Genomic DNA, 24,964 nt, shown 5'->3' on the forward strand with positions numbered 1-24,964 from the left:
ACAGCTGTAGAAATGGCATACTTTTAAGTTTCATTTGCATTATTAATGTTTTCCCCATTATTTTCTTAAGTCTAGGCCATTAGTAAAGTAATAAATCAAGCCCTGATTTGTACTATCAGCTGATTTCTGTGATACAAATATTTTTGTGACCCATTTCAAGCTATGAACGTCGTGATGTGGAGCTCAGAGTTCAGATGAGCTTGGATATCCCTGTGATTGTGGGCCAGTGTTTTTGTTTTTTGTTTTTAATTACTAATTAGTAATTCTGATGTTGGGTAGCTCACAACCTAACAAGAGCAATGATCCCTTTGTTAGAACTCATTGTTAGAAAATTATTTTGTTGATCTGAAATTTATATCTTTTGTTACTTTCAATTTGTCCTGGTTCTTTCTTTTGGACGAATATAGAGGAAATAGAGGTAAATAGGTCAGTTGGTCATGTGGCTCCATTAGATGTCTCTAGTGTCCCTGATCCTCCTCTATATGATGTGGTTTTTGAATTTTCATTGCCCTGGATATTCTTTTTGGGTGCAATTCATTTGTCACTTGAAATGCAAGACCCAGAGCTAGTAACTGACTGTCTTCTACTTAATCTGCCAATGTGAGAAGACATGCAGTAAAATGTAAAAACCATTATTTGCACTTTAGGCCAAATTGTGTCATTAATTGACTTTATATAATACGTTAGTCACTAATTTTAGCCTCATTTTTTTTCACATAGTATTATTAGCCAATACTAATGAAAGATCATTAATAAACCTTTCTTGATAAGGGTAACTTAGATGTTAGTAAAAAGATGCTAAAATATTTGCTTTAATGAGGAAAAAGGTCTGTTAGACTTTATGCTAAATATCAAATTCTTGCTATGTTGACCTTTGTCAATTAATGTGAAAATCTAAGCAAAGACTTTTTTCTAAGATCATTTCAGTGTTACTGTAGCTATCATTATTATTATTACTAGAAACTGTTCAGGTAATAATCTGGGTAAGGTTATCTTTATTGCTTGAAAACTAAGTCTCTTTTAGGTATTACAGTTAATCTAGCTCATTAACTGAAACCACAGTAACCTCTATTTGTTATCCCTATTCTAGTTTGAGTATTTGTTACAAAAGATAATGATCACCCATTTTATTGATTTCCCAATGTCACCAAATTACTTATTTTTAGTTTATCTAAATTTGTTTTTTAATAACCTCACCATTTTGACTTGGAAGAGTTCTTAGAATCTTTTTTGGAGTACTTAATTCATATTCAAATCTCAACTCTGTCTTTGATAAACTTTGGATTCTAGGGAAGTCATTTGACTGGCTTACCCCACATTTCCTCTTCTGTGTATTGAAAGGCTTGACCTTGAGTACTGTAACACAGGTTTTTCTTTCTCTGCTTCTGCTTCTATTCCATCCTTTTTCCACATGGTAGGTGGTAGAAGGGTTATTTAAAGATTTAAATCGGATCCTGTCATTCCCTATTTAACATATTTCAGATATTTTCCCAGTACATTTAGAATAAAATCCAGACTCCTCACTGTGGCCTATAGGGGCCAGGGTGAGCTGGCCTCAGCCTGTCTCTCCAGTCTGTTTTATTTGTTCAATTCTTAGCCACATGGACCACTCAGTTTTTTTCATAGCATTTGACAGTTTATGATTATGTGTGTTTTTGTTTTGTTTACATGTTACTTGTTTCCCCTGCTAGACTAGATGCTCAGTGAGGGCAGATAGTGTATTTTCATTCACTGATAAAACCTAACACAATGAAATGTATTAGACAGATGCTCACATAATTATTCTTAAATCCTCTGGTTCTTACTACTTTGAGGTAAGTGTACAGCTTTTTCTTTCTCTTGGCAGTGTTTATCATGTCTTCTCTACCACTTGGGAATTCATACTACAATGGATGTCTGCTTATATTTTTAAACAATTTTATAAGTCTCAAATTACAATGACTGTCCCATCATGGCATGTTAATAAGTCCCAGATATATCAGTTGCTGTTGCATTCTTTAGTTGATTTACTTCTAGAAGAGTTTTAAAAATGATTACAGGGAATTAACAGTAATTTGTTTGAATGTCACTTCGTAGCCTTGTCCTACCTGTGTTAGAAAGTGTGATTCTAGGCTGAGCTTATTTTTAAATATTTATGTTTGTCATGTTAAGTATGCCACAAATATACTCTCTTTATAGTGTCAATATTGGTATCTATCATCTGAAATATAAGAATCTTTATGAAAATTTAGCTTAATATTGTCACCGTGCTACCCAGATACAGTAAATTATTTGTTTTTTGGGTCAAGTCACCAAGAGTACTGTTTGGTCATTTACCTGGTGGCTTAATGAACTCAAGCATTTGCCCAAGGGGAGCCATTTAGTCCCCTGTCAGCACTTATGATCAAGCTTATGCTTAATCTCAGATGAAGTGTGGTAGGAGAGGTTCATTCTGTTCTCTCTTCAGATTTAAGCTTAGGAAATTCACACATTTTTTGACTACTTTCCCTTTCATTTTTGTATTAGACAGTAACTATGGGGCTGAAACTCTAGAAGGGTATTTGGCTCTGTCCCCTGAAGTAGTTCCAGTAGTTGAACTATCTCTAGCAACTGAGAGCATTTCATTTAAAGCCCTTCAAAGCTGAATAAATCTTGGCAGAACCCCACAGAAACCAGAGCATGTAATTCTTTTTTAAAGCCACCATATTATTAAATAAAGAATTTGGGGTAAAGTATATTGCTTTAGTGGTCTTAATAATACTACTTAAAAAGGTCCTTTTACCATTATCATTATTGTGATTTTGTGATGTGGTCCAAGGACTTTACTGGGAGGAAATCCTGGGAGGTGCTAAGAGTAACAGGGAAAAAAGGCTTTGTAAGATGCAGATCAGAGTCCCAAGGCTTTCTTCATCTGTAGCCTCTTTCTTGGCTTTCATAATTTCATAGGATTCATAGTTTGTAAAGCTCTTAAGCTTTAAGCTGACTCAGGCGTGAGGTGGTCTGATGTTGTGCAAAGGGCATTTGTTCGAGAAGTCAGAAAGAGCTGCATTAAAGTCTCTACTCTGACTGACATTTAATAATTTTAAACTTGATTAGGGTATTTTACCTGAGTTCCAGTTCCTTATTTGTAAAAAAATAAGGATAATAATACTTACCTTGTTGTGAGTATTAAATGAGATAACATATTTGTGATTTATTGCCATGTAGTAGGTTCTCAGTAAGTTAATGTTGTTTCTTCCTCTCCGTTAATATTCTGTATATTCTTTGGTGGCACTAGAAATTCCCCACATCCACAAACTTAGAAGTATCTAGCAAGGATCATTTTAGTTTTACTTGAAACTGTACCCCCAAGGATGTAAATGTAAAGAAGTGTGTAATAAAGTTCATCTGTTTCTGATGAAATAAACAGATATGGCATTTGGATAATCACAAAACAGTGTCTTAAAATAATGAAAAGTTACTTTGAAATTATTACATTTTAATATCTTGAAAGCTCAATGATGTTAATTAAAATTATCTTATTAACTAGTACTTTTTTTATATCTGTCTCCAGGGAAGGAAGAATATGCAAGATGGTGCAAGTGATGGTGAAATTCCTAAATTTGATGGTGCTGGGTATGATAAGGATCTGGTGGAAGCTCTTGAGAGAGACATTGTATCCAGGAATCCTAGCATTCATTGGTAAGTCTTTTAAGTTCTTGAATTAAAGCAGCAGAGAAAACAAGTTATTGGTTGGCCTAATGTTAGTCTCTTCTTATTATCCATGACTGTGCCTTCATCCATAATAAATGCATGTGTAGAATTGACAGGACAGTTCTTCTTTCAAAAGCTAACCAAGTCATTTTACATGTTAACTTGATGTTGACATAACTGACAAAGATTGTTAATTCAATAACATGTCCTAATTAGGGACGCCTGGGTGGCTAAGTGGGTTAAGTGTCTGTCTTCAGCTCAGGTCATGTCCTGGGATCGAGTCCTACATCAGGGCTCCTTGCTCAGCAGGGAGCCTGCTTCTCCCATTTACCAGCCTTTGCCAGCTCTGACTGCTGCTCTCCCTACTTGTGCTCTCTCTCTCTCTCTCTGATGAATAAAATCTTAAAAACAAACAAGCATGTCCTAATTAATTAACTACAATATATTTTCACTGATCATTTTATGCAATATTAATTAAAATAGTGTTCTTAATATACTAATTTCATAAAAAATTATTTTAAAAAATTAGTATTGACCGTAAGTCAAGATGTCCATGAATAAACATGAAACTTTGTTCTCTTGCAAAGGGATGACATAGCAGATCTGGAAGAAGCTAAGAAGTTGCTGAGGGAAGCTGTTGTTCTCCCTATGTGGATGCCTGACTTTTTCAAAGGGATTAGACGGCCATGGAAGGTGAGCATTAATTAAAATAAAATTGGTTTAAAGATGATGCTTGCATGATAATGAACGGCATCACTGTGGTTACTTTGTGTGTTTGTTAACAAAGTTGGTAAAGGTTGGAGGAGGTTTGTGTACCCTCTTAACACCTGGATTTGAATTTGTAGTTGAGGTGTGTTGCTTCTCAGAGGAACAGAGTGTTGAAACTACAGTCTTTAATTAAGTCACTGCCCTCAGGATTGCTGGGCTAGGGATTAGCTTTAAAAATTTTCTAGATGTCTGTTTCTGCAAATAAGTTAACAAGCAAATTAAATAGTAGATAGTCTTATAGAATAAGTATTTGATCAAATAAATACATTTCTGAAAGTTGGCACATTTCTCACTAATTAATTTTTTTGATCACTTTTGTTTAGGTTTGGTATTATTCTTAGACCTGCCCTCTACTTTAGGGTAAAAAGCCTGCTCAGGGCTATTCCTAAATCCATTGTTTTTATTTTAGCATATTAAAATCCCCTTCTAACAATGGCTGCCTGGAACTTTTTTGGTCTCAGTCACAGGCAAAGGCTTCCTTTAGTCTGCTCAGTAGAGTTAAGTAAAACCCATGATCTTACTCTGCCCTTCTGAATTAGCTAGGAAGGTTTGTTTCTCTTCTCAGTATCTCTTCCTCTTTTGACATGCCTAAAAGTAAAGAGGAGGAGAGATTTTATATTTACACAAATAGCTTGGAATACTCATGGCATTTTGATTGTCTTCAAGAACTTAAACACTTTTATAGACTGGTATAGATTTATCTAATTTTGGTAATATATTACCGTACATTTCCTCTGTATTATAACTTTAAAAACAATACTTAAAAGAGAGAAAAAAGTCTTAAAATAGCTTATTTATAGGAGTTTTAAGACAGCATTGTAGGTGTAACCCCCCTATCATGATGAGCCCTGTAAGTCTTTACCAGGAAGGTGATTTGCACATGTAAAAAATCATGTTGGCTACAGTAGCCAAGCTACTTGCACAAGGCATTTGTTGTTTGATTATGAAAAATGGGTGGATTTGTGAGAGATGTTTAAAAGGTAAATGATAACTTATGACTGAATGTTTATAGAGAGAGGGTGCGAGTTGTATGACTCTCAAATTCCAGTCTTGAATTGAAGGAGTATGCAATTACTTCTGACTCCAGCGACCCCAAACTGAGCCAAAACTTACACATTGAAGGCCCTTTTCTGTGGGACTACCCTCCTTTCAGGTGCCACATGCAAACTTGGGCATCCCCAGGTCACCCTCCCTTCTGGCCAGCTGGCTATAAATTTGGGGGCCCCCTTAGGTTTCATAATTTTCTGGAATGACTTACAGAACTTAAGAAAGCATTGTACTTAGAATAACAGGTTTAACGTAGCAAAAGGAGGCAAATCAGAACTAGCCCCAGGAAGAAATGCATAGGGTAAGATGTGCAAGGAGGCTGAAAGTGAAGCTTCTGTTTTCTGCCCATAGAATTAGGATGCTGTGGGTGTGTGACAGTACATAGAATAGTGCTAACAGGGAAGCTCACTCCAGCTCCAGTGTTCAGGGCTTTTATTGAGGTTTCACCACATAGGCATGACTGATTGAATCACTGCCCATGTGTCTCAGTCTCCAGTCTCCCTTCTTTCTCTAGGTCTAGTTGATCTTGTACAGCTCAAGGTCCCTCTAATCCCATGGTTGGTTTTTCTGGGAAGGCCAGCTACCATCTTGAATCATCTCCTTAGCATAAACTATACAGGGGCCCACCATGAGTACCTCAGCATAAAATTCATGGTTCAAGTGAACAACAGAGCACTCCTGTCATTTTGAAAATTCCAAGGATTTATAATCTACCTCCCAGGAACTGGGGGAAAAGAACAGCCAAATTCTTTAATTTACAGTACTGTGAACTGTGAACTGATACTGGAAATTGAGAAGATGAGCAGGTTTAAATAGAAACAAAATATGTTTAGATAAATACTCAGCAATAATTGGAAGTAGAGTTCTGGAGCTTAGGATAGAATTTGAGTTTAAATTAAAATAATAATATGGGTGTAGATGAGATTGTTCAAGGAGGTCCATAAAGGAAAAAGAGCAAGAAGCTTGGTTGCTTTGAGAATATAGAGGCAGGGAAGGAGGAAAACTGAAAGGCACTGGAAGAGAGTCCTAAGTAGGAGGAGTGTCAGGGAAGAACAGTCTTCTAGAACTAATAGAGGGTGAAGACTTTCAGGAAGAAGGGAATGAACCTCAGGTATCAGCACCATCAGAGGTCAGGGAGAAGGACAGAAGGTCAAAGTTGAAAACTGACCACTGGATTAGTAAATTAGGTCACTTTAGTGAATTAGTGGAGACAGAAGTCAGATTGTAGCTCATAAAGAAAAAATAGTGAGCATGAACAATTTAAGAAGATTGGCTGAGGAGGGAAGAAGTAGATAGTAGCTAAAGGGTTTGTAAGGTCAAGCAAAGGATTTTTTTCTTTTTTAAACAGGACAGATTTAAGTATGTTTATATACTGAGGGAAGGAGCCAGTAGAGAAGTAGATCCAGGAAATAGAGGAGATGTTGGAAATTAACTCTTACTGGAGGTGGCCACATGAAAGACATTACAGAAACGGAGAGGGCATTCAAAAGGGACATTAGAGAAATAATGAATTTTGCTATAGCTGTGCTTATACCATAGTTGTTTGTACAGTTTTCAAAATATCCATCTCATGCACAGCTACAAATTCCTTGGAAAGCAAAAAATTTTTTATATAAGTAGTGTTTCAAATCCTCTTTCTAGGTGTCAGAATTTTATACCTAGTGTTAACTTTAAGAATAAATCTGTTGGTTATTTTATCACCAAAAAATGGGTTTATTTAGGAATAGCAGAGAATTGCAATTTGGGACACAGGCTATGGCAGAACCACACGTAAGTTTGGAGAGCAAAGGAGAAGATTTTTATAGAGGAAAGGGGAAATTAGGAGGGATGTAATAAAAGAAAAAATCTATTGGAGTAAAGTCTGAGGTTACAGTATAGTGGTTTTTCATTGGCTGGGTTTTGACACTCTCCCATTGGTTTTGACACTCTCTCATTGTTGCCACAGGGAGGAGAAAAACCTTTCTTCCTCATGCCTGGCTGGTAAAGTATCTAATGTAGTGTATGTAGACTTGTAAGGCTGGTCTCATCCAGTAGGGTTTGCAATTGACTAAGAGTTGTAGGACACAAGAGCTCCCCCTTCTGGCCTTGCAGCTCTATTTTAAAGGCGTTTTCCTTTAATTTTCACAATAGGAAAGGGTTTGGACAGTTTCTGAATTTGGAAACTTTATGTGTGCATAGTTTTCAAAATTTAAATCCCCAGGAGCTTATTAAATTAAATTAATAAATGGGACAGAATTCTTTTAAAGATCACCAACCAATATACAAAAGAAATGTAGTGTTAACTATGTATTTGAATTTCCATTGGAAGAAGAAAATACTGAGTATTGAATATCCAGTAGCCTTCAACACCAGAGGACTGGTGTTCTTGAATAACTTTTACTCCTTATTGATTTATTTTTACAGAAGAACTTTGTATGTTGCCAAAGGTAAGAGGTAACTAAGATTTAGTTTTTAGTTTGTGTTTAGTAGTTCTTTCATCAGTAACTATTTTATATGAACTGTTAATTGTCTAGCACATTAAGCTGATAAAATGCTAGCTGAATTGATTATGCTTGAATTGCCACTGGATTTTAGTTACCTTATTAACTAATAGGTGGATCTCTCCTTTTTTTTTTTTTTTTAAAAGATTTTATTTATTTATTTTGTCAGAGAGAGAAAAAGCACGCATGTGAGCGCACAAGCAGGCAGGGGGGAGAGAGAAGCAGGCTCCCTGCTGAGCAAGGAGCCCTTTGTGGGACTCGATCCTAGGACCCTGGGGTCATGACCTGAGTGGAAGGCAGCAGTTTAACCAACTGAGCCACCCAGGTGTCCCGGATCTCTACTTTTTGATTAAAACTGTGTATTATGTGTTGTAGAAGGCAGGTTTTGTCCCTTAGGAGGTCAAGGAATATGTGGTAGAAAATATCTTATTTTCATTATGTTTAAACAGAGTAGTCACTGTTAAGCCATGCTCAAGACTACACATACTTACGTCCTTCCAACTTTTATTAAGAAAATTGGGTAGGTTCTTTCTCAGTGTATCAGAAGATTTCTTATTGCCTGGCTCTTTTGTTAGCCCACCTCTAAGTGCCTCTGATTTGAGACATTTTGTGAAATCAGTCATTTTTTAAATCTATGAAATGATACTTATGTCAAATACACTGTGATTTTAATGTGACAGTTGAGTTAATCTTTTGATGGGAACATTTTTATGTACATCAATAGCTGATGATACCTTATGAGAATGCTTTTTAATCTGCTAAAACATTTAATACATCTTTTGAAATTTCAGGGTGTACTGATGGTTGGACCCCCAGGCACCGGTAAGACTATGCTAGCTAAAGCTGTTGCCACTGAATGTGGCACAACATTCTTCAATGTTTCCTCTTCTACACTGACATCTAAATATAGAGGTGAATCTGAGAAGTTAGTCCGTCTGTTGTTTGAAATGGTGAGTGACTATATATTCAGATTTCAAAGAACTGATTGTGTAGGCAAATGATACCCCTTTTACATCCATTCGTCTAGGGAGTCTGTTTTTAAAGATTTTTATTTATTTATTTGACAGAAAGAGATCACAGGTAGGCAGAGAGGCAGGCAGAGGGTGGGTGGGGAGAGCAGGCTCCCTGCTGAGCAGGAAGCCCAATGCGGGGCATGATCCCAGGACCCTGAGCTGAAGGCAGAGACTTAACTCAGTGAGCCACCCAGGTGCCCCAGGGTGCCCTGTTTTTAAAAGGGCAAATGGAGATGTAGTTGAATAGTTCCATCTTGACACATGAGTAAGGTATGGAGTGGTGGGTTTTGTGAAGTAGTTGATGTGTTTTCAGTGTATCTTTCTCTTTGAGGTACGACAAAGCCCTTTGGCATCCTATCCAGAAAGGGTAGAAGACACTTTAGAAATATGTGTGGTTTGATTTTTCTGGATTTCTTTTTCTTTCTTTCTTTTTTTTTTTTTTTTAAAGATTTTATTTATTTCTTTGACAGAGAGAGACACAGTGAGAGAGGAAACATACGCAGGGGGAGTGGGAGAGGGTGAAGCAGGCTTCCCATTGAGCAGGGAGCCTGGTGCAGAGCTTGATCCCAGGACCCTGGGATCATGACCTGAGCCTAAGGCAGAAGCTTAACAATTGAGCCACCCAGGCTTCCTGATATTTCTGGATTTCTAATGAACTGGTTGAGCAGGGTGTATTTTAGTATTTAATTTAAAAATCAGAAGTTTATCTGTCATAAAAGTTTGTTCTTTTTTCGGAAGGGACTTGCAGTAGTTATTTAAGAATATATATTTGAAGATGGAGATTGATAATTTATCTTTAAGAAGATTTAGATTACGGAGATTTTCAAACACAAAAGTTAGTACAAAAATAGTACTATGAACCCCCATGTATCTGTCCCCCACCTTCACCAACCATCTAACTTTTATTCTTTGAAATTTCCATTTTCTGATATAAACGATTTAATCTTGGTCAGTAGTTAAACGGTGGCAATAAAGCAGTAAGAAATTTCTGCTCTTTTTTTAAAGCATTATTTTAGGAGGAGGAAATGGCATTAAAAATTCAGATTATTTTATGAGTTCATTGAATGGTTGCTTTAAAATGTTTTTTACAAAGGCTAGATTTTATGCGCCGACCACGATCTTCATCGATGAGATAGATTCTATCTGTAGTCGAAGAGGAACCTCTGATGAACATGAGGCAAGTCGCAGAGTCAAGTCTGAACTACTCATTCAGATGGATGGTAATTGATATTTAATTACTGTCCCCAAACTGTTTCATTTCCTTTGTGAATTTTGGGTCAATTCATACTGTGGAAATTCTCAGTGAGTGGACTGGAAGGCAGCCTGAATTTATTTGTAATCATTTGTTCTCCACCTGTTTGTTCAGTTTGCTCATGCACTCAGATAGTATTTACTGCAAATGTGTTATGAATCACATGCCATTTCAGGTTCCGAGGTTACAAAGAAAAGGAATGTCATGGCTGGTAAGGATCTTACTAGGACTGCAGAGGTTTCAGAGATGTGGTCCAGGGCCCCAGGGGTCTTTACGGCCCTTTTAAAAGGTTTGTGAAGGCTAAACCATTTTCATGATAAAATCAAGACATTATTTGCCCTTTTTCACTCTCAGTGTCTCACGAGAATACAGTGGAGTGTTTCAGAGGCTGGAAGACATTTGGGTTGTCATAATAGATGGAAAGCAGCAGCAGATAGGAGAATCCAGCTGTTCTCTGTTGAGTCAGACATTAAGGAGATTTACAAATGTAAGAAGATGCCATTCTTCTTACTAAATTTGTTTTTTTGGTTTTGAAAACTGTTATTTTTCATAAAATGTTATTTATATTAAATTAACAAAGAATAGATTTGTTACTTTAAAATGGATTAATACATTTAAAAATTCTCAGTTTTAACTTCTAATGGTAAATATTGATAGATGAATTATCCACACACACAGAAGCTCTTTGGAGCTCAGTAATTTTTTTTTAAGAGTACAAACAGATCCTGAAGCCAAAGAGTAGAACCACTGATCTAGTTGGGAAGCAGGCAACTTAACAATAATGCATTTTAAAATTGTGTGGTAGAACTAATCTAGGTGTGGTGAAAACACGGGAGGAGACGTACCACCCAGATTAAGGGAGTCATGGAAGGAAACAGCCGAGTTGGGCTTCGAAACTTTGGCAGACGTTATTCAGACAAAGAAATGGCAATGAAGGAAGAGAGTGGTGGGTCAGAATTGCTTTTAGAGGTTTATTACTCTGGTAGTTGTGTGGCAAATGTAAAATGTGTTAAAAAAAAAATCCAGAATGTGTTGTTTGGAAATAGCTATGGTTCTACAGCAACTGGGGATACTTACTGAATACTTACCATGTGTGTTGTGTACATTGCCAGGCACTGTAGGCATGTGTGAAACAGAGTAATAGGAGTCCTTGCCCTCCATGAGTTTATCATGTTAGTTTATGCTAAAGTATGAGAGAAAAAAGTGACTATGTTATACTTTGGGGGAGGGATCTAGAGAAGAAACACATTAGATGTTTCAAAAATATCACTGACTATAAATTTAGCTGAATTTCATCCAGGGGTGTTTGTGACTGTTGATTAATTGGATAGCTTGATTTTTTGTGATAATGACTGAAACAGGAGTGTGGTAATAATTTGTTAAGGAAATACAATATTGAACTGGATTGCTTTAAATTCACTACCTCGTTAAGCCAGGCCACAACTAGAAACTCTTAGCAATAAAGTTTTTGAGTGTTTGTTGTTACTGCACATTTTCTGGAGTTCCCATTGTGTAACCTGAAACTTTTTATTCTAAAACTTTAATTCTGAAAAAGTAGACTCAAGGTATTTGTGTTTGATTTGGTATAAAAAGAAAAGATATTTTCAGTAGTGACTGATTATTATGTTCTTTCTCAGATTTTTGTTTATTTTTTCCAAGTCACTTAGAAGTATGAAGGGTAAAATTATTGCAGTATGTCCTGCCATATTATGATTGTATGCTAGTACATTAGCAAATGTGAACCTTCTTCTGTTCTTCCTTCTTGAGAAAATAAATTAGACTAACAACTAAAATAAAAATTTTTTGAGGGACTTCATGATTTGGAAAAGGAATAAAACAGCATGATCTCCCATGCCTTTTTTTTTTTTTTTTTTTTTTTTCAGAGCAACTATACACTCATTTTCTTACAGGAAAAAAGAAGGTTTTTCTTACTGGATTAGACTCCCGTAATAGATTATATGAATTCCATTATCTCCTTGTTTATAGTCATCTGTTGATGTGTCTGGTTCTGCCACCATACAGAGGTCAGAAGGACTGCATTATTTTCATCATTGAGCATATGACAAAGCCTCTGGCAGATGTTTAAAAATGTTGAATGAGAGAATAAAGGACTGTAAAAAAAAAAATGCCTTCTTTCCCCTTTATTGTGTATAGGAGTTGGAGGAGCTTTAGAGAATGATGATCCTTCCAAAATGGTTATGGTATTGGCTGCTACTAATTTCCCATGGGACATTGATGAAGCTCTGAGAAGGAGACTAGAAAAAAGGATATATATACCTCTCCCAACAGGTATGATGCCTTCCTTTTACTATATCTATATGTTGGGTTTTTTCTTTTACTTCCTGTTACCTTTTTCTGTTTCTGTAAGTTTTTAATCCTTTGGCATTCTTAAATCCTTTTAATTAAATTTAATTAAATTCTTTTAATCCTTTGGCATGCTTAAAGTTTATGGCATCACAAAACAATTTGTAGTAGATCAGAAGAGAGGCCACAGTAGTACTCCACTGAAGTTCCTTACATTTCAGAGCAGTTCTTCCATTCAGAGCAGTATTCATGTTAATAAGTTTGATAGGATGTCTAAAGTTTTACTTTTATATTTAAAGTCCTCATTAATTTTTTTTTTTTTTTTAATCAGAAAGTGAACACAAGCCTGGGGGGAAGTGGCAGGCTGAGGGAGAAGCAGGCTTCCTGCTGAGCAAGGAGCCGGATGTGAGACTTGATCCCAGGACCTTAGGATCATGACCTGAGCTGAGGGCAGCCGCTTAACTGGCTGAACCACCCAGGGGTCCCATAAAGTCCTCATTGAATCTTAAGTGACTAAAAATATCTCTTGGGATTTTCTTAAAAATACACTGCTTTGAAAAATATAACTTCATCCTATCGATGATTTGAACTTTTCATAAGTGACTACTTTTCTTTTCATATTGAAGTAAAATATACATGGAATTGAATGGATAACTATTAAGTGTGTAATTTGGTGAGTTTTGACAAGTGAATATCCCTGTTTAATCAATACCTTACTCAAGATGTAAGATATTCTGACCCAAGGAAGTTTCTATGTGCCTCCTACCAGTTAATTCAAACCCTCAATAAGTATTACCTTTCCTGATTTTTATCACATAGATTAGTTTTACCTATTATTAAATTTCATATAAATGGAATCATAACATTTGTACTCTCGTGTGTCTGTTACTTTCACTCAACATAATGTTTTGAGACTCATCCATATGGTTACATGATTGGTAGTTTATTCTTGATAGGATTATGTTACAATTTATTTCTTTTTTGATGTACATTGGAATTATTTCTAGTTTGGGGCTATTATGAATGAAGCTATAAATATTCTTGTACAAATCTTTTTATGGATGAATGTTTTCTATTCTTTTGGGTAATATGGCTAAGAATAGAATGAGTGGGTCCTTGGGTACCCAAAGTGTTTTCCTAAATGGTTGTACCATTTTACACTTTCACCATAAACAAATGAGAATTCCAGTATTTTCATATCTTTGCCAACACTTGGTATAGTCAATACTACTAAGTCTGAAATACTATCTCATTATGTCTTTAAATTGCATTTCGCTGGTGACTGATGGTGTGGAGTGCCTTTTTGTGTACCTCTTGGTCATTGGTATATCTTTTGTGCAATGTCTTTTCAGGTCCTTTGCTCAGTTTTCAATTGGTTTATTTGTTGTTTTATTAATGCTGTATAATTCTTCATCAGGTACATGCATTGTGACTATTTTCCTCCAGTTTGGTTTGCTTTTCAATTTTCTTTATGAAGTCTATTGATAAGCAAAAGTTTTAATTTTGGTGATGTTCTCTTGTCAAGTTTTTCTTTTATGTATAGCACTTATAGTGTCTTAGGAAATCTTTGCTTACCCCAAAGGGCAAAGGTTTTCTCCTGTTTTTCTTGTAGAAGCTATAGTTAAATCTATGATCCATCTTGAAGTAATTTTGTGTATGTAGTATCAGAGATTGAACTTCATTTTTTTCCGTATATATATATATATACACACATACACGTATATATATATATATAGAGAGAGAGAGAGTTGTTCGAGCACTACTTGTTAAAAGGAGTTTTCTTTTTCCATTGAGTTATTTTGGCACCTTTGTTGAAAATTATTTTGCTGTGTATGTGTGTGTTCTATTTCTCAGTTCTCTGTTCTGTTCCATTGATTTTAAAAAAGTATAGGGCTATCTAATCAGGTTATCTATTTTTTCTTCCTCTTTTTTTTTCCCCCCTCAAGATTTTTCATTTGTTTATTTGGCAGAGAGAGAGAGTGAGAGAGGGAACACAAGCAGGTGGAGTGGGTGGTGGGAGAGGGAGAAGCAGGCTTCCCACTGAGCAGGGACCTGATGCAGGGCTCAATCCCAGAACCCTGAGGTCATGACCTGAGCCTAAGGCAGATGCTTAATGACTGAGCCGCCCAAGGCACCCCTATTTTTTCTTTTCTTTTCTTTTTTTTTTTAAGATTTATTTGATTTAGAGAGAGAGACAGACAGAGCAGGGGTAGGAGGGGCAGAGGGAGACAGAAACTCCAAGCGGACTCCCTGCTGAGTGCAGAGCCTGATGTGTAGTTCAGCTTCATGACCCTGAGATCAGGACCTGAGCCAAAACCAAGAGTTGGGTACTTAACCAACTGCACTGTCCAGGTGCCACTCTGTTTTTCCTTAAGTAAGCTTTGTCTTTCAAAGAATTTGTCCATTTCTTCTAAGTTTCAAATTGGGATTTGACCTAATAGAAACATACAAGCGGACTAAAGGGTTTATGTGAGGCTGTTGATTTCCTGTCTGGTTCTGGAGCCTGAAGTCCATAGTGAGGGCAATCAGGAAGAAAGATTAAGTGGTGGAAACAAGGACAAATTATTTAACCTGTGGGGATGAGCTGGAACCCCATGAAGATAGACTGGAACTCATATTGGGCTTCTGAGACTCCCAACTTTGAGGATTGAGGTGTCCGATTATAACCGCATTAAATATACACATGGCTAAGGAGTCAGAAAAGTTGAAGGAGGAAATCTGGCAGAACCTTCTCCATACTGGCAATCTAAGCCAGAAGATAAGTGACAGTATGCTTGAGCTGCAAATGCACTTCATGTGCTGAACTTTCTGAGTTGATTCATTTCTGCTGTTCAAATTTCACCCATAATGACATGTGGTCCACACTGAACCTGAGCTATGCAATGTGAATGCTGGGAAGTGAAATTACAGCTTAAGTTGACATACTACAAATCTACATACTTTATTTTCTTCTTCTCTATAGAATCTACAGTAAAGCCTCTGTTTTCATTCCTAAAATTGGTCATTTGTATTTTAGCTCTATTATTCTTGATCATCTTCCTAGAGATTTGTCAATATTATTAATCTTTTCAAAAACCCAGTTTTTTGCTTTGTAATTTTTCTGTTGCCTATTTCTTTCTTTCTTTTTTTTTTTTTTTTTAAGATTTTATTTATTATTTGACAGAGCAAGAAAGCACAAGCTGGGGTAGTAGTAGAAGGCAAGGGAGAAACAGGCTCTCCTCTGAGCAGGGAGCCCCATGTGGGGTTTAATCCCAGGACCCTGGGATCATGACCTGAGCTGAAGGCAGAGGCTTAAACATCTGAGCCTCTCAGGTGCCCCATCTGTTGCCTATTTCATTGACATTTTTTTCTCTTATTTTTATTATTTTTCTGTTATACTTTGAGTATAATCTTTCCTTTTTCTGAAGTTAGAAGCTTATACTATTGATTTTAAAGCTTTCTTCTTCTTTTTTTAAATATAAACATCTAAAGCTGTAAATTTCTCTTTATGCACTGCTTTGGCTTTATCCCATAGATTTTGCTATAGCATATTTTCTTTACTATTCAATTAGAAATCTAATTTTCCTTTTTTAAATTTCTAACTTAATTCCATTCTAGTCAGGGACTACTCTGTAGAATGTCAGTTTTTAAATTTTATTGAATTTATTATTCAGCATATAGTCTTTTTGGTGCATGTTTATTCTGTACTTGTTGATTATAATATTCTATAGTTGTTGGTCAGATCAAGTTCGTGTGATAGTATTCAAATCTTTCAGATTTTTACTTATTTTTTTTTTTCTGTTGTTTTTTTTTTTAACCAATTACAGAGAGTGGGTTGTTAAACTCTTCAGGTATTATTGTGAATTTGTTTATTGTTTGCTTTAATTCTGTCAGTATTTGCTTTATGCATTTTGAAGTTCATTAGGTACATAAAGTTACTGGTATATCTTCTTTGTCCTTGTACCATTATGAAATGTCTTTATCTCTGGTTAGATTCTTTGACTTGATGTTTACTTTTGATGTTACCATAGCCTCACCATCTTTCTTTTGCTTATCGTTTGCTTTATATATCTGCTTTCTTCCTTGAGTTTTCACCCTATCCTTAAATTTGCAGTGCAGTTCTTGTAGATAGCATATAATTGGGTCTGGCTATTTATCCGTTTATTTCTTCTTTTTAATTGGCATATTTAGTCCATTTAAATACAATGTAATCATTGATATGGGGGTGTTTAAATGTGCCATCTTGTTATTTTCCCTTTTCTCTGTACCTCTTTTCCTAATTTCTTTTGATAATTCACTATTTTTTAGTATCCACTTTAGTATCCACTTTAATTCCTTTAATGAATTTTTACCCATACCTTTTTTTTTTTTAACAGTTGATCTAGGAATTAACAGTATGCATCTGTAACTTTTCACAGTTGACTTAAAGTGTACTATTTCATGTAAAATATAAGAACTGTTTGCCACCTCCCACCAAGCCTTTGTGCTATTTTGTCATGTGTTTTATACCTACATTCATATAGATCCCACAATATAATGAGATTTAAATTTTCAGCTTAAACTTCAACCAAGAGGGCACAAAAAAGTAGTGTTTTCTGTTTGCCTACATATTTAATACCCGCACCGCTCTGTTTTTCTATCTTAAGGTCCAGATTTCCATCTGGGTTCATCTCCCATTTTTCTAGAAGAGTTCTTTTAATATTTCTTCTAGTTAAGAAATGCCAGCATCAAGTTCAGTTTTTGTTATATGAAGTGTCTTTCTTTCATCCTTTTTTCTGAAGGATATTTTTAATAAATCCAGGTTAGAAAAAGTTTTTTGTTTCGTTTTTTCTTTCATTACTTATAAAGATGTCACTTTGTCATCTGGCCTCCACTGGTTTCTGATGAGAGGTCCACTGTCATTCACACCATTGTATGTAATGTATCTCTTCCTTTCTAGCTATTGTTTTTTAAAATCAACTTCATTGAAAAATGATTTATCTATAGTAAGCTTTATCCACTTAAAATTTGCTGATTTTGACATACAAGCCATGAAACCATACCACAGTCAGAATGCAGGATATATCTTTCATCCTGAAATGATTTCTTGTGTCCCTTTGCAGCCCATTCTTCTTTGGGGCATTCTTTGTGACTGTTATAAATCTGCTGTCAACATTCATGTTCAATTCTTTGTGTGAACATATGTTTTCAGTTCTCCTGGATAAATACCTAGGAGTCAGATAACTGGGTCATGTAGTAGTATATGTTTATAGAAAGTAGGTTGGAATTTTTTTGAGTGGTTGTCCTCTCCAGGGTTTTTTTTGTTTCTTTGTTTTGTTTTTGTTTTAGGCAGGGAGGGGCAGAAGGAGAAAGAGAGAGAATCTTAAGCACACTCCACAGCCATCGCAGAGCCCAGTGAGGGGCTGAGATCATGACCTAAGCTGAAATCAAGAGTTGGATGGTTAATTGACTGAGCCACCCAGGCATCCCATCTCTGTGGTTGTTAAGATATTCTGTTTATCTTTTTGTCTTCAGCAGTTTTACTATGATGTACTCTGTAAAATTTTCCTTTTTTATTTATCCTGCACGTATGTTGGACTTTTGATATTGTTGCACAGGTCACTGGACTCTATTACATTTTTTTCAATCTTTTTTCTAATTCTTCAGGTGGGATAATTTCTGTTCATTTATCTTCATGTTCATTGACACTTTCTTCTGCCATTTCTTAATCTACTTTTAATCTCAACCAATGTATTTTTCATTTCAAACATATTTTGCAAATCTAGCTATTTAATTTGGCTATTTAATATAGTTTCTGTTACTTTGCTGGGATTCCCCAGCTCTTTATCCGTTTTGTCTATCTTTTCCTGTAATTCTTGGAGATTTTTCCTATCAAAAGTTGGAGCTTAGTTCCCCTCCCCCTGACAATGTACTGGACTTAGTGATTTGTTTCTAAGGAATAGAATATGGGAGAATGATGCTATAAGTGACTTCTAAGGCTAAATCATAAAAAGGATAGTTCCTGCCTGGCTCTCCCTCTCTTAGATTACATGCTTTTGAGGAAGCCAGCTGCCATACCATGAGGACAAATAGCCTATGGAGAAGCCCAGATGGGAAGAAATGAAAGTCTCCCACTAGCAGCCAATGGAACCAACTTACCTGTTATGTGAGTTATATACTTTTGGAGGACTGTAGGCCTAACCTGTACATTGACTAAAATTTCATGACAGACCCTGCATTAGTCAGGGTTCTCCAGAGAAACAGAACTCGTAGAGCATGTATATAGAGACAGATTTATTTTAATGGATTAGCTCATGAAATTACAGAGACTGGCAGGTCTAAAATCTGCAGGGTAGGCTGGCAGGCTGGAGACCCAGGGAGGCATTGGTGTCACAATGCAAGTCCAAGGGTCCTCTTTGGGCAGAATTCCCTCTTGTTCTGGGCAGACCTGGCTTTCGTTCTGCTTTGGCCTTCAGCTGATCAGATGAGGCCTCCCACATTATGGAGAGCTGTCTGCTTTACTGAGTCTATGGATTTAAATATTAATCTCATACAAAAACATCCCTATAGAAACATCTAGAATAATGTTTGACCAAATGTATGGGTACTGTGGCCCAGCCAAGTTCACATAAAATTAGCCATCATAGACCCTAAGTGAGAGCGTTCTAGCTAAGCTTCTCCCAAATTCCCGATGCACACAGTAACAATGAAGATGATAAATTATTATGTTAAGCCAATAAGTTTTAGTGTAATAACTTATTCAGAAATAAATAATTGATATATGACTTTATAGTTTATTTCAGCTGATTCTTAAATCTGGAACATCAATTTCTATTGGCTGCTTTTTCATTTTCTTAATTATGGATCACATTTTTCTGTTTCTTGATGAGTCCAGTAGTTTTTATTATATGCTGCACATTGTAGGCAGTCTGGATTATGTTGTTTTCCTTTGAAAGGTATTGAATTTTGTTCTGGCAGGCACTCGTATTATTGGTAGAACTTAAGAAAAAGCTACTTTACAGTTATTTGCTGTCTGTTGGCTAATGCATGAAAACAGTTGCCTCTTTTGTTTTATGTGTTTACCGAAGAAAGTCTGGTACCAGTTTTTTTGTGATGGCCAGAAATGGAAGCCTCACCTGTGACTTTTTTTCTTTTTTTAAAGATGTTTCTTTATTTGACAGAGAGAGCACAAGCAGGGGGAGCAGCAGAGGGAGAGGGAGCAGGCTCCCCAGTGAGCAGGGAGCCCGATGCAGGTCTCAATCCCAGGGTCATGAGATCATGACCTGAGCCGAAGGCAGATACTCAACCAACTGAGCCCCCCAAAGACCCCAAAACTTAATTTTTAAAACATATTCCTTAGTCACTTTCATGACTATATCTCAAGGCTCTGTGATAAAATTAATTGGTAGATTTCTAGCTCATAGGTTGTCTTGTATTGTCTTTCCATTAATTCTCAAAATCTCATTACTTGAAAAATGTTATTTTTCTTAAAACAGTGCTGAAATTTTGATTGGCCTTACAATATTAATAAACTTATTTAAAGCAGTAATGAAAGTGATTCAGTTTAGAAGCTTTAAGCTATCCTGGAATATTCTAACCCCCAGAAGCAGCTCCTTATTGCCTGGCTTGCTTTCATATTAGCCACATGAAGGTTTGAAATTTGAGTAGTTTGTTACCACTTCTGATTTAATGTTTCTTTCCTTTCTCTTTTTTCCCCTCCTTTTTTTCTTCCTTGTTTTCTAAACCAAATATCTGTATTCTGTCTGGTATATATCTATGAAATCGGTTTTAATTTTACTACTGTGTACAATGATTATAAATAAGAAATTAATACTAATGGTGGAAAATAAAAGTTTTATTACTTGAACTTACATCATTTAAACTTTGGTATTGTGAACTTTAATTCACCATAACAGGGAGGGAAAAAAGTAACTGGAAAAATAGTCGATGATAGCAATTTTATAAACTGCTGAGGAGAGCTTAGGTATTGGGGGGAAAGACATGCTTTGTGATACAAAGGTAGGAATTTAGCTTTCTTTGAAATATTGGAGAAGAAAACAGATTTGGCTGACTGAAGGGCTTTCTTCTAAACTTGTTTTCCCTTATGAAAACGTTATGTCCATTATAGATAATCACTTTTGGGTGATTATCTCTTTGCTCATTATTAGTCTGAAGGTGTGTACCTTGTGACCATGGGACTTGAGAAATTGCTTTCTCCTAATGTGTATCCAAACAGGTTTCATAATTAGAACTCCACTCTGTCTAGCTTTTTCTTTCGTCTGTATTAGTTCAATAGGTATTTATCTAGCTCTCTACTGTTAGGCACTTATTAGGCACTGTGGGAATATAAGCGATGTACAAGCCTTGTCCTTAGAGAGCTCCGGGTGCAGTTAGTTGGAAGGTAGGCATACACTTAACCTAACTGTAGGGAAAACAGTGTCATGTGATCTTAGTGTTCTCCATGGTACTTTTTCTTTTCAAGTTTTTTAATTCAAAATTCCAGTTAGTTTATTCTAGTACAGCATAAATTCCAGTGCAATGTAATACTACTTTCAGGTGTACAACATAGTGATTCAACACTTACATACAACAGCCAGTGCTCATTACAACAAGTACACTCCTTAATCCCTATCACCTGTTTAACACCCCCCCACACCTGCCCTAGTCCATGGTATTTTGCAGTGGAGAATGAGGAATAATAAATTCTGGCCAAAGTGCTTTTAAGTTAGATTTTCACCAATTTTCAGAGAAAAACAGAAACAAAGGTGTGGTTACTTGAAAATGAATAGACAGCTCACAAGAGCTGGTGCATTTGGTAAGACAGAGGGTCTGGAATAGATAAAACAATAACCCTCAGAAAAATGAGAGGCCTGAAGGAATGATTTAGAAATCTAGGGTAAAATTAATGGAAAGAAAGATTATATGAAAGTAAAAAAAAAAGTTTGGAGGACATTTTATGAACCAAAGCAACCCATGAAAATAAATTTTTAGTTGGAAAAGGAAGGAAGTATAAAAATGAGAATAGATAAAACTAAAGGCACCCCTGATGCCTCAGCCAGAGCTTGTCTTCTGGAGCACTTTCTTCCTTGCGGCCATTCCATGCAGCCTTGGCTGCTCCAGGCGTGGTGGGTTTTCAGATAGTCAGAGTTCATACATACGTAGTAGTTCAGGGCTCCAGATGTTCCACTGGAATAGGTGGTAGGGGCATCCCTTTTTATAACCTAGCCTTAGTAGTGTCATTTCTGCTGTACCCTGGGTTGCAACATTTACAGCCCTACCACTTTCAAGAGACTACCTCTGGGTGGGAGAGTGGCGAGACCACATTGTAGAAGCACGTGTGGGATGAGAGAGACTGTTGCAGCCGTCTTGGTAAATACAATCTGCCATAGTTAACAAATGGCAAAATAACAGGCGCAGCTAGAGCCTGGCCTCACACTAAGTCTCTTCTTCCTTTATGCATCTAAATTACAGCAGCAGGCTCAGCTTAATGTAGTCCTTTTTCAGCCCCTTTCATTTAATTATATTTTGCTTTTAGAATAACCTCCCTAAATCACTGAAGTGTCATAGAGTCTCTTAGACTCATTTCCTATCACATCAGGGTCAGAGTGCCTTTTTTTTCCCCCCTTTCTTTAAGTTGTAGGTCCACACCGTATCCTTCTTAATTGTGTCTATTTGCCTTTCTCAGCCCTCCTTCGTACTTTTCTACTTACTCCCCCCAGCGACTCTGGTATATGCATGCTGCTTCTTACTGCCATGTCCTTATTTATGGTACTCCCATTTCTGATTGTTCTCTCTCTTTGCCTCTATTTAAACTTTACTGGGGCCCCTGCCTGGCTCAGTCAGTAGAACATGCGGCTCTTGATCTTGGGGTGTGTGTTTGAGCCCCATCTTGGGCCGTGGAGCTTACTTAAAAAGAAGAAAAAAAAATCCAGTGGGGTACCTGGCTGGCTCAGTGAGAAGAGAATATGACCCTTGATCTTGGGGTTGTGAGTTTGAGCCCCACATTGGGTATAGAGATTACTTAAATAAATACAAATTTAGGAAACGTTTATTGATATTTCAAAGTTGACATTAAAGCATGCTAATTCTGTGAAGGCTTCTTTGGCCTGGCCTGTCTCCCTTATGTCTCCCAGCCGTGCTCACATGGTCCTTAATAAAAGGGATCTGGGTTTTCTGTGTCTCCCTTTAATCTTGTTTGTTGGCTAACCACTGGTGGTGCTGGCGTGGGGTGGGGAGGCACCGCAATGAACACTTTTTGAGTGCTGTGGGCCAGTCCTTACATGTATTAACTTATTTAACCCACGCAGCAATCTTATGCAGTAGATTCTCTTCATATCTTTATCTGACATGTGAGGAAGCTGAGGCACTGAGGGGTTAAGTATCCCACCAGCAAGACAGAGCAGGGCTGTGAGCCCAGACAGTCTGGCCCCAGAGCACATACCCGCTATCTTCTTCACTGGACTGCCAAGTGTGCTTAAGAAGAATTGTTAATATAAGAAGTGTATAATCCTTTTAATGATGTTTATTTAAATTTAGAATGTGTACTGACTTGGTTATGTGGCATTTGCAGTTCTTTATTAACATATTAATTTCTTGTTAAATCCTTCAACAATATCATTCAGTTTTATAGAGTCGATAAATCCTACTTGGAATCTTCTAACAAACCACTGATACAACCAGAATCACAAGTTATTTTCCCCCAAATTACAGTGACTAGGGAACAGGATGCTTCCTACTAGGCTTCAGTAGCACTACACCCTCACTTTGAGCAGGCTTATGCTCCAAAGTTCATTTAAGGTGACTGACTGGAACTTTGTTTCCGTGGGATAATACATTATATTGAACTTGGTGTTTGAGTTCTTAGGGCAGGCTGCAGTAAAACATTTCGATTTCGATTTACAAATACGGTGATACTCTTAGCATTAGGACTAAGAGCAAAGTGATATTTGTTTGCTAACATTGATCTGCTATGTGTGGAGCACTATGAAATCGCACTTGGGTTACAATCAGAGTTCTTACTGAGGCATCAGGAGCACAGCCACTTTCTGTAGCAGCAGACCTAGGGGCCTCCTGTCCTCCCCTTGTTTTTCCCACACCCCTCTTGCTGACCATCTGAGTGCAGGACTTCTATGTCTCTATACCATAGTGAACTCTAAGGTGGGCCTGTTGGCTGGGGATGATCAAGGATAAGGAGCTCCCAAGATGAAGGAATTCTAGAGGTAAAGATTTCCGACTCATACTCTTTCGTTTTTTTCTGGCTATCTCAGATAACGCCTGCTTGTTTCTCTTCCCACTGTGGCCTCTCCTTGCATTGCTTTGCTTTGTCTTACTTTGTGTGTGTGAGTGAGAACTATAACTTGTTATAGAACCATGTATTAAAATTTAGTTCATTCTATCCAATAATTGGCAAACAACCATGTAACTACTTTCTAGGACCAGAAATGGAGCATTATCTGACCTCAGAAGCTCCCAGTATATTCTTCCCAGCATCGCTCCCTTCCTGCCCCCTGGTGGTAATCACTGTTGTTCCTTTTTTGGAAATAATTTATTTTTATCTTTTAATTTTTTCACCTAATAATGTATCCCCAAACAAAGTTTTATCTTTTTTAAAACTTAAGTTGAATCACACCAATTGTATTTATTCGTATTTCGCTTCTTTTGTTCAAGTACATTTTTAAGATTCATCCATATTATGAAACCTAGGTGCTATTCATTTTTGTTGCTATATTATCTATCATTCCATTGTATTGGTCAGCTAGGGCTGCCATTACAGAGTACCACAGACTGGGTGGCTTAAACAACAAAAATTTATTTTCTCAGTCTAGAAGTCCAAGCTCAAGCACGGTGTTGTTTCATTCTAGGGCCTCTTTCCTTGGCTTATAGAAAGTCATTTTCTCCCAGTGTCTTGATGTAGTCGTGTTCTGTATGTGTGTCCTAACCTCCTGCTCTTGTAAAGATATCAGTCAGACTGGATTAGGGCCCACCCATATGACCTCATTTTACATTAATCACCTCTTAAAGGCACTGTCTTCAAATACAGTTACATTCTGAAGTATTAGAAGTTAGAACTTAACATAAAACTTCGGGGGGTTGGAGGAGACACAGTTCAGCCTTTAATATCCATTATGTCATTATACCATAGTTACCCATCATATTATTTGGTGGACAGTTTAATTGTTTTAATTCTAGGCAATTATGAATAGTACTGCTATGAATATTTTTATACTCGTATAATGGCAAAAATGCCTGAGTTTCTTTAGGGAGATGGAGCATTCCATCCATGCAGTGAGTTGCTGGTCATGTTGCATAGCTGGAACAATAAGAGATAAATCCAGTCTGTCTTCCCAGGTGGTTGTTACACACTGTACTCCAGCCAGCAAGATAGGAGAGTTTCCGTTGCTTCACATTTTTCCAAAACCTTAGACTTTTTAATTCATATACCAGTCTCTTGGTGTGCAGTGCTATCTCAT

General features: G+C 36.7%; 1 protein-coding gene across 5 annotated transcripts in view; it reads left to right on the plus strand.

Annotated features, from left to right (window-relative positions):
* The window catches only part of KATNAL1 (katanin catalytic subunit A1 like 1), an 86,326-nt gene that overhangs the window by 49,305 nt on the left and 12,057 nt on the right, over nt 1-24,964 (plus strand). For all 5 annotated transcript variants that reach the window (XM_059143669.1, XM_059143671.1, XM_059143672.1 and 2 more), the window contains exons 5-9: nt 3,533-3,660; nt 4,260-4,365; nt 8,759-8,917; nt 10,074-10,200; nt 12,387-12,521. In XM_059143669.1, the coding sequence (XP_058999652.1) occupies nt 3,533-3,660; nt 4,260-4,365; nt 8,759-8,917; nt 10,074-10,200; nt 12,387-12,521 (655 nt within the window). The remainder of the gene's footprint in view (nt 1-3,532; nt 3,661-4,259; nt 4,366-8,758; nt 8,918-10,073; nt 10,201-12,386; nt 12,522-24,964) is intronic.

Source organism: Mustela lutreola, chromosome 13, assembly GCF_030435805.1.
Source record: "Mustela lutreola isolate mMusLut2 chromosome 13, mMusLut2.pri, whole genome shotgun sequence".
In the NCBI taxonomy this organism is placed as follows: Eukaryota; Metazoa; Chordata; class Mammalia; order Carnivora; family Mustelidae; genus Mustela; species Mustela lutreola.